Source organism: Pseudochaenichthys georgianus, chromosome 19 (genome assembly GCF_902827115.2).
Source record: "Pseudochaenichthys georgianus chromosome 19, fPseGeo1.2, whole genome shotgun sequence".
Classification (NCBI taxonomy): Eukaryota; Metazoa; Chordata; class Actinopteri; order Perciformes; family Channichthyidae; genus Pseudochaenichthys; species Pseudochaenichthys georgianus.
The window spans coordinates 6007615-6022149 of NC_047521.1; the positions used below are offsets into that span (position 1 = coordinate 6007615).

Sequence of the window (14535 nt, forward strand, 5' to 3'; positions counted from 1 at the left end):
TGCTTTCTTAACGCTAATGTTATAATAGTCAGATTGCTCTGAAGATGGAGGTGATATTCTATTAATGTTCACGTTCACACAGTCGGTGATTTTTGCCGGCCGTCTTTCCTGCGACGGCAGCTTTTCTGTATTTCCTTTCTCCTGTAATATGACTTGATCGCTGTAAACTCCGCACACTGAGCTCTGATTGGTCAGCAGGCGGTGCTTTCACTGAGTTGAGCTCTTAGCCTGCAACCTAACCTGGTCCCGACCAGGTTAGCTGCTTAGCATATATTACCATGGAGATCTAGCCTGCTAAAAAGAGAACCAGCTTCGGATGACCGGAAAGCCGGAGTTTGCCCTGAATTTAGCCGGCTAAGCGAAAATCCTGCTTCGCAGTATACCCCCCAGGTCACATCAGGGCTGAATGAGCCGCTTCTATTACAGTGTGGAGTTTAGTAAAGGTTAGAGTTGTGAATGAAGAGAAGCCTCTTCCCGACTAGGAGCTGACTCAGCTCTCCACAGGAAGTCAGCGTCTGCCTCCAACAGCTGTGAGAGAATACACTGCTGTTTACTTGCATGTGTGTGTGTGTGTGTGTGCGTGTGTGTGTGTGTGTGTGTGTGTGTGTGTGTGTGTGTGTGTGTGTGTGTGTGTGCGCGCGCGTGTGCGTGTGTGTGTGCGCGCGCGTGTGCGTGTGTGTGTGTGTGTGTGTGTGTGTGTGTGTGTGTGTGTGTCTTTCCAACTGGTGGTTCTTCCAACTTAAATGTCTTCCTTTGACTCTGTTTTCTCAACCAAATATTGGTGATTTGAACAGATGTTTTCAAGCCTCTCTAAACCAAAAACAAAGATACCAAATGTAATGATTTAATCCAGTCCTTACACTTTTCTCCAAGGAGTGGATTAAAGGTCCCATGTCACGGCCATTTCTACTGATCATAGTTCCATTGTTGAGGTCTACTAGAATAGATTTAAATTGTGCAATTTTCCAAACTCACATTGGTTTCTCACAGCATCTCTGTAAAGTATGTGTATTCACCAGGTATTCACTCTCTGTCCTAAACGGCTTGTTGGAGCTCCTGCCCCCCCCCCCCCTTCCCTGTGAGCACAGTGTGCTCTGATTGGTCGGGACGTTGCAAGGCTCCTTGTGAGGCTCCTTGCGAGGCTCCTTGCGGCTCGCCGCTGCTGCGAGCTGTAGCGAGCTGCTGCGAGGAGCGGACAGGTTTCCGGGTCGGCGATACAGCGAGAAGAAGCGAAACTCATCCTGAGCACACACACACTCACAGCCGAAGTAAAAACAATAAGTGTGGCTTGATATTGAGAAAGAAAAAGGTTTATAACGCTGTGAGAATGGGTCTGCGGAGAGCATTCCTCCGCCATCCCAACTCGTCTATTACCAGCGTTCAGGGAGCTCTATGCAAGTCAATGGGACTCCCTGTTAGTTAGCCAAGGGATCCTGGTGTGTGAGGGGCTCCGCGGATTGGTCCATTTGGGCCAATCCGGTCATTTGTTGTTGATTTGGGTTTTCACACGTCACAGAACCCAGGAAGCAAACAATGGAAACAGAGAAATGTCCAACGAGGCGTTCTGGGGAAGCATAGACAGGTAGTTTCTGTGTTAGAGTTTTACTCGCTACAGGGTGTACTTTGAGGGTTTGTGACTCTGCAGACCGTTTTCATGCATAAAAACCTCCATAACACACAAGGGGACGGGTAATAACCGGAAAAACATGACATGGGACCTTTCAGATGACACTTTTAGCCTGAGTCTGCTTCAACCAGCAGTGCAAGCAGATAAAAAAGTCAGTCAACAAAAAAACTGGATTCTGTCTCTAACCAGTTTTCTCTCTGTTCCCTCCCCTCTCTGCTGGGTCAGATGAAGCTGCCGGTGCTGCAGCTCGGCCGCTCGGCCAGTCTGCGTCCTGGAGAGTTTGTGGTTGCCATCGGCAGCCCGTTCTCCCTGCAGAACACCGTCACCACCGGCATCGTCAGCACCACCCAGAGGGGGGGCAAGGAGCTGGGCCTCCTCAACTCCGACATGGAATACATCCAGACCGACGCCATCATCAACGTGAGTGAAGAGAATGAGAGAGAAACATGAAACAACCCAAATGTTTATTTGTTTATTATAATTTATGACAACCCACAATTTAATTAGTATAAAAATATCTTTGATCCAGTCCAAGTGTGTTTTATGTTGATTCCACTTGTCCCTGATTAGTCTAAATCCTCTGCATTCATCTTGTTATTGATAAACAATACAAATGTGCAATGTGTAATGAAATATTTGCATTGATGCCTTTGAATGACAATCTATTCAAATATTTTATTCACATTTCTTTGACTTCAAAAACTATTTGGTTCGACGAATTTTACATTCTTTATGTGCTTTTTTGTTTCTTGCAGTACGGCAACTCAGGAGGACCACTGGTCAATCTGGTGAGTAAAGGAGAAAGAATACACGGTACAAGCTAGATTTCAAAATAAGACGTTACCTGTTCAAAATGTAGCATTTTATATGTATCCAGTGGTCTCACAAACCATTTGTCCTCAAGCCCAAAGTAAATCACTTTAAACTGCATTAGTTCCCTTTTTCACATCTTAGCTTTCGGCAATTTATGAATATGAAAATAGAATAGAGTATTGATTGATAATAAATCATGCATACCTTTAATTGGGCTTCATCTGTTGTATGGGGAGCTGACACTGAATGTGCCACATGAGATTCATGTTAAATGAATTTGTTAGAGACAGAAATAAAGTTTCTGCTCACGGGGGCCACATCCACATGTTGTGAAACAGAGATATATGTAATGTCATATACACAAACATCAAGGCTCATAAAATCCTTGTTAGGAAAGTAAACAGAGTTTAGGTAATGCCTGGCAAACAGCCACATTCCACAGCTGACTCTGATTACAAGTCTGTTTAAAACTGGTAATGTTACTAAACACAGAGCAATGTGGAGTGAGAAGTGCTGTTAAAGAGAGGACGCCGGGGAGTCCAATCAATAATGGAGAAATAATGTGCCTAATTGTGTGTGTGTGTGTGTGTGTGTGTGTGTGTGTGTGTGTGTGTGTGTGTGTGTGTGTGTGTGTGTGTGTGTGTGTGTGTGTGGTGTGTGTGTGTGTGTGTGTGTGTGTGTGTGTGTGTGTGTGTGTGTCCTGCAGGATGGAGAGGTGATTGGCGTCAACACTCTGAAGGTCACGGCAGGAATCTCCTTCGCCATCCCATCAGACAAGATCAGGCAGTTCCTGGCAGAGGCGCACGACAGACAGGCCAAAGGTTCGCTACTTGCTATCAATGTGAACCCGGAAATGTTGAGTACCCCAAAGTTTTATGTTAGAAATATATAGTACGGGTCACCAGCACATAGAAACTGGCGGATGCTAACTTGCATACATGTATATTGAGGATATTACATTTTTAGGATCAAAACATGCCATTTTGAGTCGCCTCAAACTGTGCTGCTAGGGGACTCACACACACAAAGCCGTGGCAGCACATCACTCCCACCCTCATCCACCTCCACTGGTTGCCGGTCAAGTCCCGCATATCCTACAAAGTCCTCCTCCTTACCTACAAGTCCCTCCATGCCCTTGCCCCCCAGTACCTATCGGACATCCTTCACCTACATGCCCCACCCCGGAACCTGCGATCCTCAGACACTGGCCTGCTCACCACCCCCCGCACCAAACTGCGAACCTTCGGGGACAGAGCCTTCAGTGTGGCAGCCCCCACCCTCTGGAACGCTCTCCCTGCCGAGATCCGCAACATCCTAAGGCCCCACACTCGACGCCTTCAAAAGGGCCCTCAAGTCCCATCTGTTTGCCAAGGCTTTCGGCCCCTAATCGATCTGTTGTTTTGTCTGTCTGACTTTTTGTTTTGTTATGTTTGTTTTTGCCCTATTGCTATTATTATTATTATTATTATTATTATTATTATTATTATTATTATTATTATTATTATTATTATTATTATTATTAAATGTAATCAAAACTATCCAACCAGGGGCCTATACTACGAACCTGGTTCAACCTAACCTGGATATGTTTGAGTTAGCCGGTTGGCCTAATCCAAAACATACGCGCTCTCGCTAAACTGTACTACGACGCTGGTTATCAAGTGGATCGCTCAAGCCAGCCGTGTCCTATCTAGTTAGGTGCGCGTTCACATGAAAGGGGTGGTATTTGGAGCATTCGACCAATCACAAACATGGAGAAGCGTACTGACAGCACAGCGTCATACTTCCTGAATGAAAAGTGAACTTTAATACTAGTCAAAAATGAAGAAGTTAAACTTTAAACATCCATGACTTAAACACTTGATCCAGGATAAAAGCCACAGAGCTGCACCTGCAAGGTGAATACAGCTGGGAACAGAACACGTGTTTGAATGCGTACATTAACAGGTTTATGATATCACTGCCCCGTCTAAAACACGATCTGACTTCAATTACATTTGTCTCGAGTGTTTCGTCAACTTATGTGTTGCTTAAAATAATACTTCTGCATACAGTCTGTGACACTGTGAGTGTTGCACGGCCAGATACGGCTCAGCTGACTCAGATAAGGAGAGATATGATACATTATGAAGTGATATGCCGCGGACTGTACTTAATGTACTCTGATCCGGTTACTTATGTTGTGGCTGATATTTAAGTAAGCTTTCTTAACGCTAATGTTATAATAGTCAGATTGCTCTGAAGATGGAGGTGATATTCTATTCATGTTCACGTTCACACAGTCGGTGATTTTTGCCGGCCGTCTTTCCTGCAACGGCAGCTTTTCTGTATTTCCTTTCTCCTGTAATATGACTTGATCGCTTTAAACTCCGCACACTGAGCTCTGATTGGTCAGCAGGCGGTGCTTTCACTGAGTTGAGCTTTTAGCCTGCAACCTAACCTGGGGCCTATACTACGAACCTGGTTCAACCTAACCTGGATATGTTTGAGTTAGCCGGTTGGCCTAATCCAAAACATACGCGCTCTCGCTAAGCGGTCCTACGACGCTGGTTATCAAGTGGATCGCTCAAGCCAGCCGTGTCCTATCTAGTTAGGTGCGCGTTCACATGAAAGGGGTGGTATTTGGAGCATTCGACCAATCACAAACATGGAGAAGCGTACTGACAGCGCAGCGTCATACTTCCTGAATGAAAAGTGAACTTTAATACTAGTCAAAAATGAAGAAGTTAAACTTTAAACATCCATGACTTAAACACTTGATCCAGGATAAAAGCCACAGAGCTGCACCTGCAAGGTGAACACAGCTGGGAACAGAACACGTGTTTGAATGCGTACATTAACAGGTTTATGATATCACTGCTCCGTCTAAAACACGATCTGACTTCAATTACATTTGTCTCGAGTGTTTCGTCAACTTATGTGTTGCTTAAAATAATCCTTCTGCATACAGTATGTGACACTGTGAGTGTTGCACGGCCAGATACGGCTCAGCTGACTCAGATCAGGAGATATATGATACATTATGAAGTGATATGCCGCGGACTGTACTTAATGTACTCTGATCCGGTTACTTATGTTGTGGCCGATATTTAAGTAAGCTTTCTTAACGCTAATGTTATAATAGTCAGATTGCTCTGAAGATGGAGGTGATATTCTATTCATGTTCACGTTCACACAGTCGGTGATTTTTGCCGGCCGTCTTTCCTGCGACGGCAGCTTTTCTGTATTTCCTTTCTCCTGTAATATGACTTGATCGCTGTAAACTCCGCACACTGAGCTCTGATTGGTCAGCAGGCGGTGCTTTCACTGAGTTGAGCTCTTAGCCTGCAACCTAACCTGGTCCTGACCAGGTTAGCTGCTTAGCATATATTACCATGGAGATCTAGCCTGCTAAAAAGAGAACCAGCTTCGGATGACCGGAAAGCCGGAGTTTTCCCTGAATTTAGCCGGCTAAGCGAAAATCCTGCTTCGCAGTATACCCCCCAGGAGTACAAACATGGCCACTTTCTGGTTAAAACTGCATTTTTTTCCCCCCTGAAAGTGTCAGAAAATTATTCAACATCCTAATGCCTTCCAAAATCACTCCAAAAGTTTCCAAATTGGCCAAGCCATTTGTTTTAATATTTTGTTTTACTTTACGCAACTTATGCTAATTGACTAATTGCTCAACATATGCAAGTTAGCATCTATTGATCTATATATAAATGAATAGGGTGAATGAAGAAGATAATAACTTCTACATTTTCTAAATCAATCAGCACGTGTCTTTTATTTCTCCAGGTAAAACATACCGGAAGAAGAGGTACATCGGTGTCAGGATGATGAGTCTCACCCCATCGTAAGTTCCTGCTGCTGATTACATACATACTGAATTATATTATTTTGGTCCGGTTATAAGTTTGTTTTTGTAAACAAACCCTGACATTATCGATACAGTCCTCTTTTGTTTTATACATGTGATACAATTAATAGGTTTTTTTTTCTTTCTGTGAGATTGATCTGTTCTGTTGCAGCAAAAATGTAACTACAATGTGAGAATTGATGCAGTCTGATTAAACTTCAGAGAACCTTGAAACAGATCCTAGTACTGACTGTTCTACATAACATGGGCGGTGTTGTTGTTGTTGTTGTTGTTGTGACCTCAGCTTTAAGTACCTGAGGCCAGAGGCCTGTACTACGAAGCTGGATTTTCCTAACCTGGATATGTTTGAGTCAGCCGGTTGGCCTAATCCAAAACATACGCGCTCTCGCTAAACTGTCCTACGACGCTGGTTATCAAGTGGATCGCTCAAGCCAGCCGTGTCCTATCTAGTTAGGTGCGCGTTCACATGAAAGGGGTGGTATCTGGAGCATTCGACCAATCACAAACATGGAGAAGCGCACTGACAGCGCAGCGTCATACTTCCTGAATGAAAAGTGAACTTTAATACTAGTCAAATATGAAGAAGTTAAACTTTAAACATGCATGACTTAAACACTTTATCCAGGATAAAAGCCACAGAGCTGCACCTGCAAGGTGAACACAGCTGGAAAAAGAAAAAGTGTTTGAATGCGTACATTAACAGGTTTATGATATCACTGCCCCGTCTAAAACACGATCTGACTTTCATTACATTTGTCTCGAGTGTTTCGTCAACTTAATGTGTTGCTTAAAATAATACTTCTGCATACAGTCTGTGACACTGTGAGTGTTGCACGGCCAGATACGGCTCAGCTGACTCAGATAAGGAGATATATGATACATTATGAAGTGATATGCCGCGGACTGTACTTAATTACTCTGATCCGGTTACTTATGTTGTGGCCGATATTTAAGTAAAGCTTTCTTAACGCTAATGTTATAATAGTCAGATTGCTCTGAAGATGGAGGTGATATTCTATTCATGTTCACGTTCACACAGTCGGTGATTTTTTGCCGGCCGTCTTTCCTGCAACGGCAGCTTTTCTGTATTTCCTTTCTCCTGTAATATGACTTGATCGCTTTAAACTCCGCACACTGAGCTCTGATTGGTCAGCAGGCGGTGCTTTCACTGAGTTGATCTCTTAGCCTGCAACCTAACCTGCTCCGGAGCAGGTTAGCCGCACAGCATAAGTTACCATGGAGATCTAGCCCGCTAAAAAGAGAACCAGCGTCGTAGGACCGGAAAGCCGGAGTTTTCTCTGAAGTTAGCCGGCTAAGCGAAAATCCTGCTTCGTAGTTCAGGCCTCTGTACTACGAATCCAGTTCAAACATACCCTGGATATGTTTGAGTTACCGTATATGGCTTGACTAACCCAAAACAAACGCGATCTCGCTAAGCGGTCCTACGATGCTGGTTACCAACTCTGTAACTCAAGCCAGGGTTTCTCTGTCCGGCTGAGTGCGCGTTCACATGAAAGGGGCGGGGTTAGCAACATTTGACCAATCACAAACATGGACAAACGTACTGACAGCGTAGCGTCATACTTCCTGAATGAAAAGTGAACTATAATATTAGACAAATATGAAGAAGTTAAACTTTAAACATCCATGACTTAACACTTTATCCAGGATAAAAGCTTGAATGCGTACATTAACAGGTTTATGACTTTAATTACATTTGACTCAAGTGTTTCGTCAACTTAATGTGTTGTTTAAAATAATACTTCTGCATACAGTCTGTGACAATGTAAGTTACATGGCCAGATACGGCTCAAGAAGCTGACTCAGATAAGGTAATATGATACATTATGATGTGATATGAATGATAATGGGATACACATCGACGTCTGCACTCAGTGCCGCGGACTGTACGTAATGTTACTTTGATCCGTTTACTTATGTTGTGGCAGATATTTATGTAAGTTTTCTTAACGCTAATGTTATATTAGTCAGATTGCTCTGAAGACGGGAGGTGATATTCTATTAATTTTCACGTTATAATAATAATTATAGCTTGGATTTATATAGCGTCTTTCATGAGACCCAAGGTCGCTTTACAACGAAGAACAGGGCAGAACAAACATAACAAAACAAAAGGCAGTCAGACAACCAGTCAGACAGACAAAACAACAAATAGATTAGGGGCCAAAGGCCTTAGGATGTTGCGGATCTCGGCAGTGCCAGAGGGTGGGGGCTGCCACACTGAAGGCTCTGTCCCCGAAGTTTCGCAGTTTGGTGCGGGGGGTGGTAAGCAGGCCAGAGTCTGAAGACCGCAGGTTCCGGGGTGGGGCATGGAAGGACTTGTATGTAAGGAGGAGGATTTTGTATGATATGCGGGACTTGACTGGCAACCAGTGGAGGTGGATGAGGGTGGGAGTGATGTGCTGCCACGGCTTTGTATTTGTGAGTACCTTAGCAGCACCGTTTTGGACATACTGGAGCCTGTCCGTGGTTTTGTTGGGAACCCCAAACAGGACACCATTGCAGTAATCCAAGCGGGAGGTGACAAACGCATGGACTAGGGTTTCGGCAACCAACTCCGAGAGTGGACAGTCGGAGTCTTGGCAATGTTCCTTAGATGGAAAAAGGCCGATTTGGTCACAGACTTGACGTGGGAGTGGAGGGAAAGGGTGGAGTCGAGGATGACACCCAGGTTGCGGACTTCAGGAGATGGGGAGATGGAGCAGCCGTCAACCTCGAGGATGAAGTCACCAACCTTCTGGAGCAGCGCCTTGGGTGCCACAACCATGAGCTCTGTTTTCCTGCTGTTTAGTTTGAGATAGTTGGAGGACATCCATGCTTTGATGTCATGCAGGCAGTTGATGAGAGACTTAGGGGGGAGCTGGGAGGATGGAGTGGTGCTGAGATACACTTGGGTATCATCAGCGTAACAGTGGAAATTGAGTCCATGATGTCGGATGATCTGGCCGAGGGGGAGCATGTAAATGGTGAACAGGAGGGGGCCAAGCACAGAGCCCTGGGGTACACCATGTTGGACTGGGGCCGGGGGTGAATTTGAGCCATTGATGGAGACAAACTGTTTCCTGTTATGGAGGTAGGATGCGAAACCAAGACAGCAATGTGCCAGTGACACCTAGGAGGTCTGAGAGGCGGGTGAACAGTCAGTAGATTTTGCCGGCCGTCTTTCCTGCAACGGCAGTTTTTTTGTATCCTCCTATAAGATGACTTGATAGCTTTAAACTCTGCACACTGAGCTCTGATTGGTCAGCATGCGGTGCTTTCACTGAGTTGATCTCTTTTATCCTGGAACCTAACCTGCTCCGGAGCAGGTTTGCCGTTCAGCATAAGTTACCATGGAGATCTACCCCGGTAAGAAGAGAACCAACGTCTTTGGACCGGAAACCCAGAGTTTACCCTGAAGTTACCTCGCTAAACGAAAATCCGGCTTCATAGTACAGGCCTAGTCTAATGACATGATAAATAGGAATGCAATTCAACATGCCACCTACGCCTCTGGAGTTACAGTAGGAAACGCCTCAGAAGTCCAAAAACAAGCTTTACTTTATGACAGCATATACATTTCAAAGAGGGATAAAAGTGTATTATAAAAGCAACGTATAAAAAGCAATATGTGTTACCATACAAATATCATAAAGCATTTTATAACTTTAAAGATTGATTTATTTTTATTTTTGTAGCCATCTCTTTCACTATTACTACATTTGTTTGCCAAATGTATCATTAAATCATAGGGCCGTTGCAAGCAATGACCATTTGAGGACATTGCCATGACATTACATTTTTCTGATTTTGATTTCTATTATTGCGAAAAAGATAATAATTGTAGTAGATTTCGCCTGATGAATTGTCATTTTTTAGATGTTGAAGAGTGCTTTCAACACCCAAGAAAGTTTTCTTATGATATTAAGTACACATAAGCAATGTACTTATACATACAACTGTTATAAGTTCATTTTTAAAGCTTTTTGGTTATTGCTTTTTAAATGTTTACTGTGACAAAGATTGTGTGTCTCTGGAAATGTGCGTTGTAAACTGAAATTAACTGACAGAATTGGCTGTCTGGGTAGTACAAAATAAATTCCAAAATCTGTAAACGGTTATATTACACAATTTTATTTTGTTGTCTGTTTTATAGTTTATAGTATTCGGCCTGGTTCTTCAAGAATATTAAAATAGTGGTAGTCAGGGATTAAAAAAAATTGCCTGATGCTGTATAATTTGGGCTTTCTGTGGATATAGTTAGCTAGTGGAATCTGTCAAACCTGAAGAACACGATCAAATATGTGTACCAGTTAACGGCAATATGCTTCATTAAAATCAGACCAGTTGTAGTTGCAGCTTTTAAAAGCTTGACATTTGCCAGAGCGATGATTTATATGTTGGAATTTAAAATGAGTCACAGTGCATCATCCCTTCAGGTTTCATTAGCCTCTCCGGTTGATATTCTGGGCTCCCTAAGTAAAAACATCCTCCCCTCTGTCATGAACCTTGGAGTGACCTTTAATAGCACTTTTAAATTCGACAAGCAGGTCAGCACCGTAGTAAAATCCTGCTTTTTTTAAATGAGACTATTGGCCAAAACCAAGTCGTATTTATCTTTTAAAGACCTGGAAAGGGTTATTAACGCCTTTGTGACCTCAAGACTGGACTATTGTAACGCTCTGTATGTGGGTATGGACCAGGCATCAATTAAACGCCTGCAGCTAGTCCAAAATGCAGCTGCACGTCTCCTGACTGGCCACAAAAAGCGTGACCACATCACCCCAATTCTGGCCTCACTATACTGGCTTCCAGTCCGGTTCAGAATTGATTTTAAATCCTTTTATTTGTATTTAAAGCACTAAATGGGTTGGCTCCGGCCTATATAGCTGAACTCCTCCAGCGCTACACCCCAGCCAGAGCTTTAAGATCTGCTGACTAGCTGCTGCTGGTAGTGCCTAAGACCAGGCTCAAAACTCGAGGGCACCGAGCCTTCGCAGCAGCTGGTCCCAGGCTCTGGAACACTCTTCCCCTCCATGTGAGGTCGGCCCAGACCCTAGGGGCTTTTAAATCCACACTACTTCTCTCTGGCCTTCTAGTTAGAGTGGGGTTACGACTCCTGACTGTTCCATGTGTTGTTTTTATCTGTTGTGATTTATTGTGATGTAATGTGTTTTTATGTGTTTAAATTACATGTACAGCACTTTGGCTCGACCAAAATCGTTTTTAAATGTGCTCTACAAATAAAATTTGATTTGATTTGATTAAGAGCTTGTGTTTCGGCTGTTTGTCTCTTCTCTCCTCCACCAGGCTGGCTAAGGAGCTGAAGGAGAGGCAGTCAGACTTCCCAGATGTCACCTCCGGGGCGTACGTCATCGATGTCATCAGCCGGACTCCAGCCGAGACGTGAGTGCTTCGAACATTTCATTACACATTATCTGCTGTTCACTTCCCAATATGCAGAAGTAACTAAGTACATTTAGTAAGTTCTGTACTTAACCTCTTCTACACCACACCCCCGATACCGGAGGGAAAAACGCGTCATCTGCAGGAAACAGCGTCTGAGGGCATCTTAATATTCAATAAACTATAAATGTTTTATATCCATGTAACGGGAAGAAACTCAGCTAACTGATCTTTTTCTTTTCATAATCCACAAAGCTAGCGCTGAGCCTATGAATTAGCCACGAGCGAAAAATGCTAACGGCGTGTTGCACAGAAACTCACTCATAACCAGTGTTGTGCTAGTTACTGAAAACCAGTAACTAGTTACCATTACTAGTTACTTCATTTCAAAAGTAACTCAGTTACTTTACTAGTTACTTACACCAAAAAGTAATGCGTTACTGTGAAAAGTAACGTTTTAGTTACTTAAAAAAAGGGCTCCCATTATATTAATGCCCTTATAGCCTTCATTTCAGTACCGTTATTGCATTGGAGAATAATACAACCTGTTGATCACCTTGACATGCATTATATGCAATCTGGATAGCATCGATATTAGCTGGCTTTACATTTTTGTATATTCTTTCTCCAGGTAGTTGGAACAAGTGTTCCGTCCCATATGCCGTGTGCCGCCCGGACATGCTATCATGCTAACTAGCTCCCTGAAAGCGGTGACTCCACTGTAGCAATAGCCTGCATGTGTTTACAACATACCGTGCAATGGCTCTATCGACTTTTCCCTGGCGAGCAGTCCCTCGGTTAAAATCCAGCCGCTGTTGCTGAGGTGCAGGTGGAGGTGGAGTGGCGTCGGCTGAGTCTCTGTGGTCTTAGCTCCTAGCTTCGTCCCAGCATGTTGTTTCTGCAGATGCTTTAAGAGATTTGAATGACTGGTTTGTGCAGTAGATACGCAGTAACGGAGTAACGCACCATGTAGTAACGGTATATGAGTTACTAAATTTAGAAAGTAATGCGTTAGAGTACTAGTTACTGCCAAAAATAACGGCGTTACAGTAACGCGTTACTTTGTAACGCGTTAGTCCCAACACTGCTCATAACACACTTATTATTTATCGTAGCTGCACGTCCAACCCATCGATCTGATCATGAGATGACACAGAATCGATGGGTACATACATCATCACTCCATGATAAGTACTGGCGAAGATATTAACAAGAACAGACATCAAAACATGTGGCGCTAGGTAGCTAAAAACGACAACATGGCTCACCTTGGTCGTTGTCTGGTCAAAAGTGGTCTTCAATGGCATTACAACGATAAAGACACTGCTGAAGTTAATCCATAGGTTAATCCAATGTGTCTGTGATGATTCTGATAATCCATAAGCAATAAACCTGCTTTTCCGTTTCCAGATGTCAGAGCGAGAGATAGGTTCACTCTGATGCAAAGCCCCCACCTTCTTTTTTTACCATGTGTGTGTATGGGTAAATTCCCCTTCGATTCTATTGGCTCTAACGGTCAAAAAGAGATGTCAATCACCAAAATCGACCAATGGGTTCCAGAGAAACGGTAAAACGCCCATTTCCACCCAATTTATTTTGCTAAACCTCTCTAAAAAGGTCAAATGTCACTTGTTTTGCATCAATCTTGATACAGGGTACTTATTATATGTTGTACTTTGGATTCCTAAAGCTTTTAGTCTACATTACCATCATCCAAGGGTAGTTTTCACTATAAGTAAAACATAATTTTTGGACGGACACTATAATTTACAGTTTTTTACTATGTTCAATCTGAATTTTCTTTAAAAAAACATCTATATTGATTCTGACTATTCTACATCCAACTCACATGTTTATCATTACTTGAGAAAAAAGATTATTAATTTAACCCTTTTAGAAGGGAAGATATGGTAATTTGTTCTGGGAATGTCATTTTCGAGCCTGAGACCTGAAAAACAGGCTCAGGGCTTAACAGGTTAAGTACAATTTGAGGTACGTATTTCATTTAATGCTTCTTTATACTTCTATTCTGATACATTTAAAAGGGAAAAAAGTAAAGTTTACTCAAGTACATTTACTAAACTGTTTTAGCTACTTCTAACCAGTGTTGTAGTCAATTTTCGAGTCAGAGTCACTCGAGTCCCCACTCTTCGATTGTCTAAGTCTGAGTTACCTAGGAAGAGTCCGATTAGAGCCCGAAGTCTGAGTCATCATTGCCTGTGCTTGAGGCAGAGTCCAAGTCCGAGTCACCTAGGAAGAATCAGAGTCCAGTCCGAAACCGAGTCATCATTACCTGTGCTGCTCAAGTCCGAGTCCAAGTGTCTCTGCACATCTTCAGACTGAGAAAAGCCTGGGCGCGGTACGGGAACTCGACTTACACACGCCCAGGGCAGAGTCCATCTGGACTCGAGACTGAACTTGCTCTAGTCCGAGTCCAAGTCCGATCATCAATGTTCGAGTCCGATTTCGTGTCCAATTTTGAGTCAGAGTCGATCACTGCACGAATTTGAGTCAAGTCACGAGTCCTGCAAATTGGCACTCGAGTCCCCAAAGTCTGCTTCTGAAACAATGCATTTTTCAAAAGTGAACTAGTGGACCAACTCTTTAAGTCACAAAATAATCAAACTATTTATATATTTTACAAAAAGTCCACTAGAACTGTTTGTCAGCAACAGTAAAATGCTAATTGATGCAGCAAAAGTGTTTCTTATAATTATATACACACATAAAGGCAATCTTTCTGTACTATGATTGTTTTTACTTTTTACACTTTAGGTACTGATAATACTTCGATACTTTTACTTAAGTAAGATTTTGAATGCAGGAC

General features: G+C 43.1%; 1 protein-coding gene across 1 annotated transcript in view; it reads left to right on the forward strand.

The window, feature by feature from the left end:
• Window positions 1-14535, forward strand: part of LOC117465160 (serine protease HTRA1B-like) — a 64427-nt gene that overhangs the window by 26433 nt on the left and 23459 nt on the right. Inside the window, exons 5-9 of the mRNA XM_034108077.2 lie at window positions 1853-2047; window positions 2383-2415; window positions 3147-3261; window positions 6221-6278; window positions 11613-11708. Of these exons, the coding sequence (XP_033963968.1) occupies window positions 1853-2047; window positions 2383-2415; window positions 3147-3261; window positions 6221-6278; window positions 11613-11708 (497 nt within the window). The remainder of the gene's footprint in view (window positions 1-1852; window positions 2048-2382; window positions 2416-3146; window positions 3262-6220; window positions 6279-11612; window positions 11709-14535) is intronic.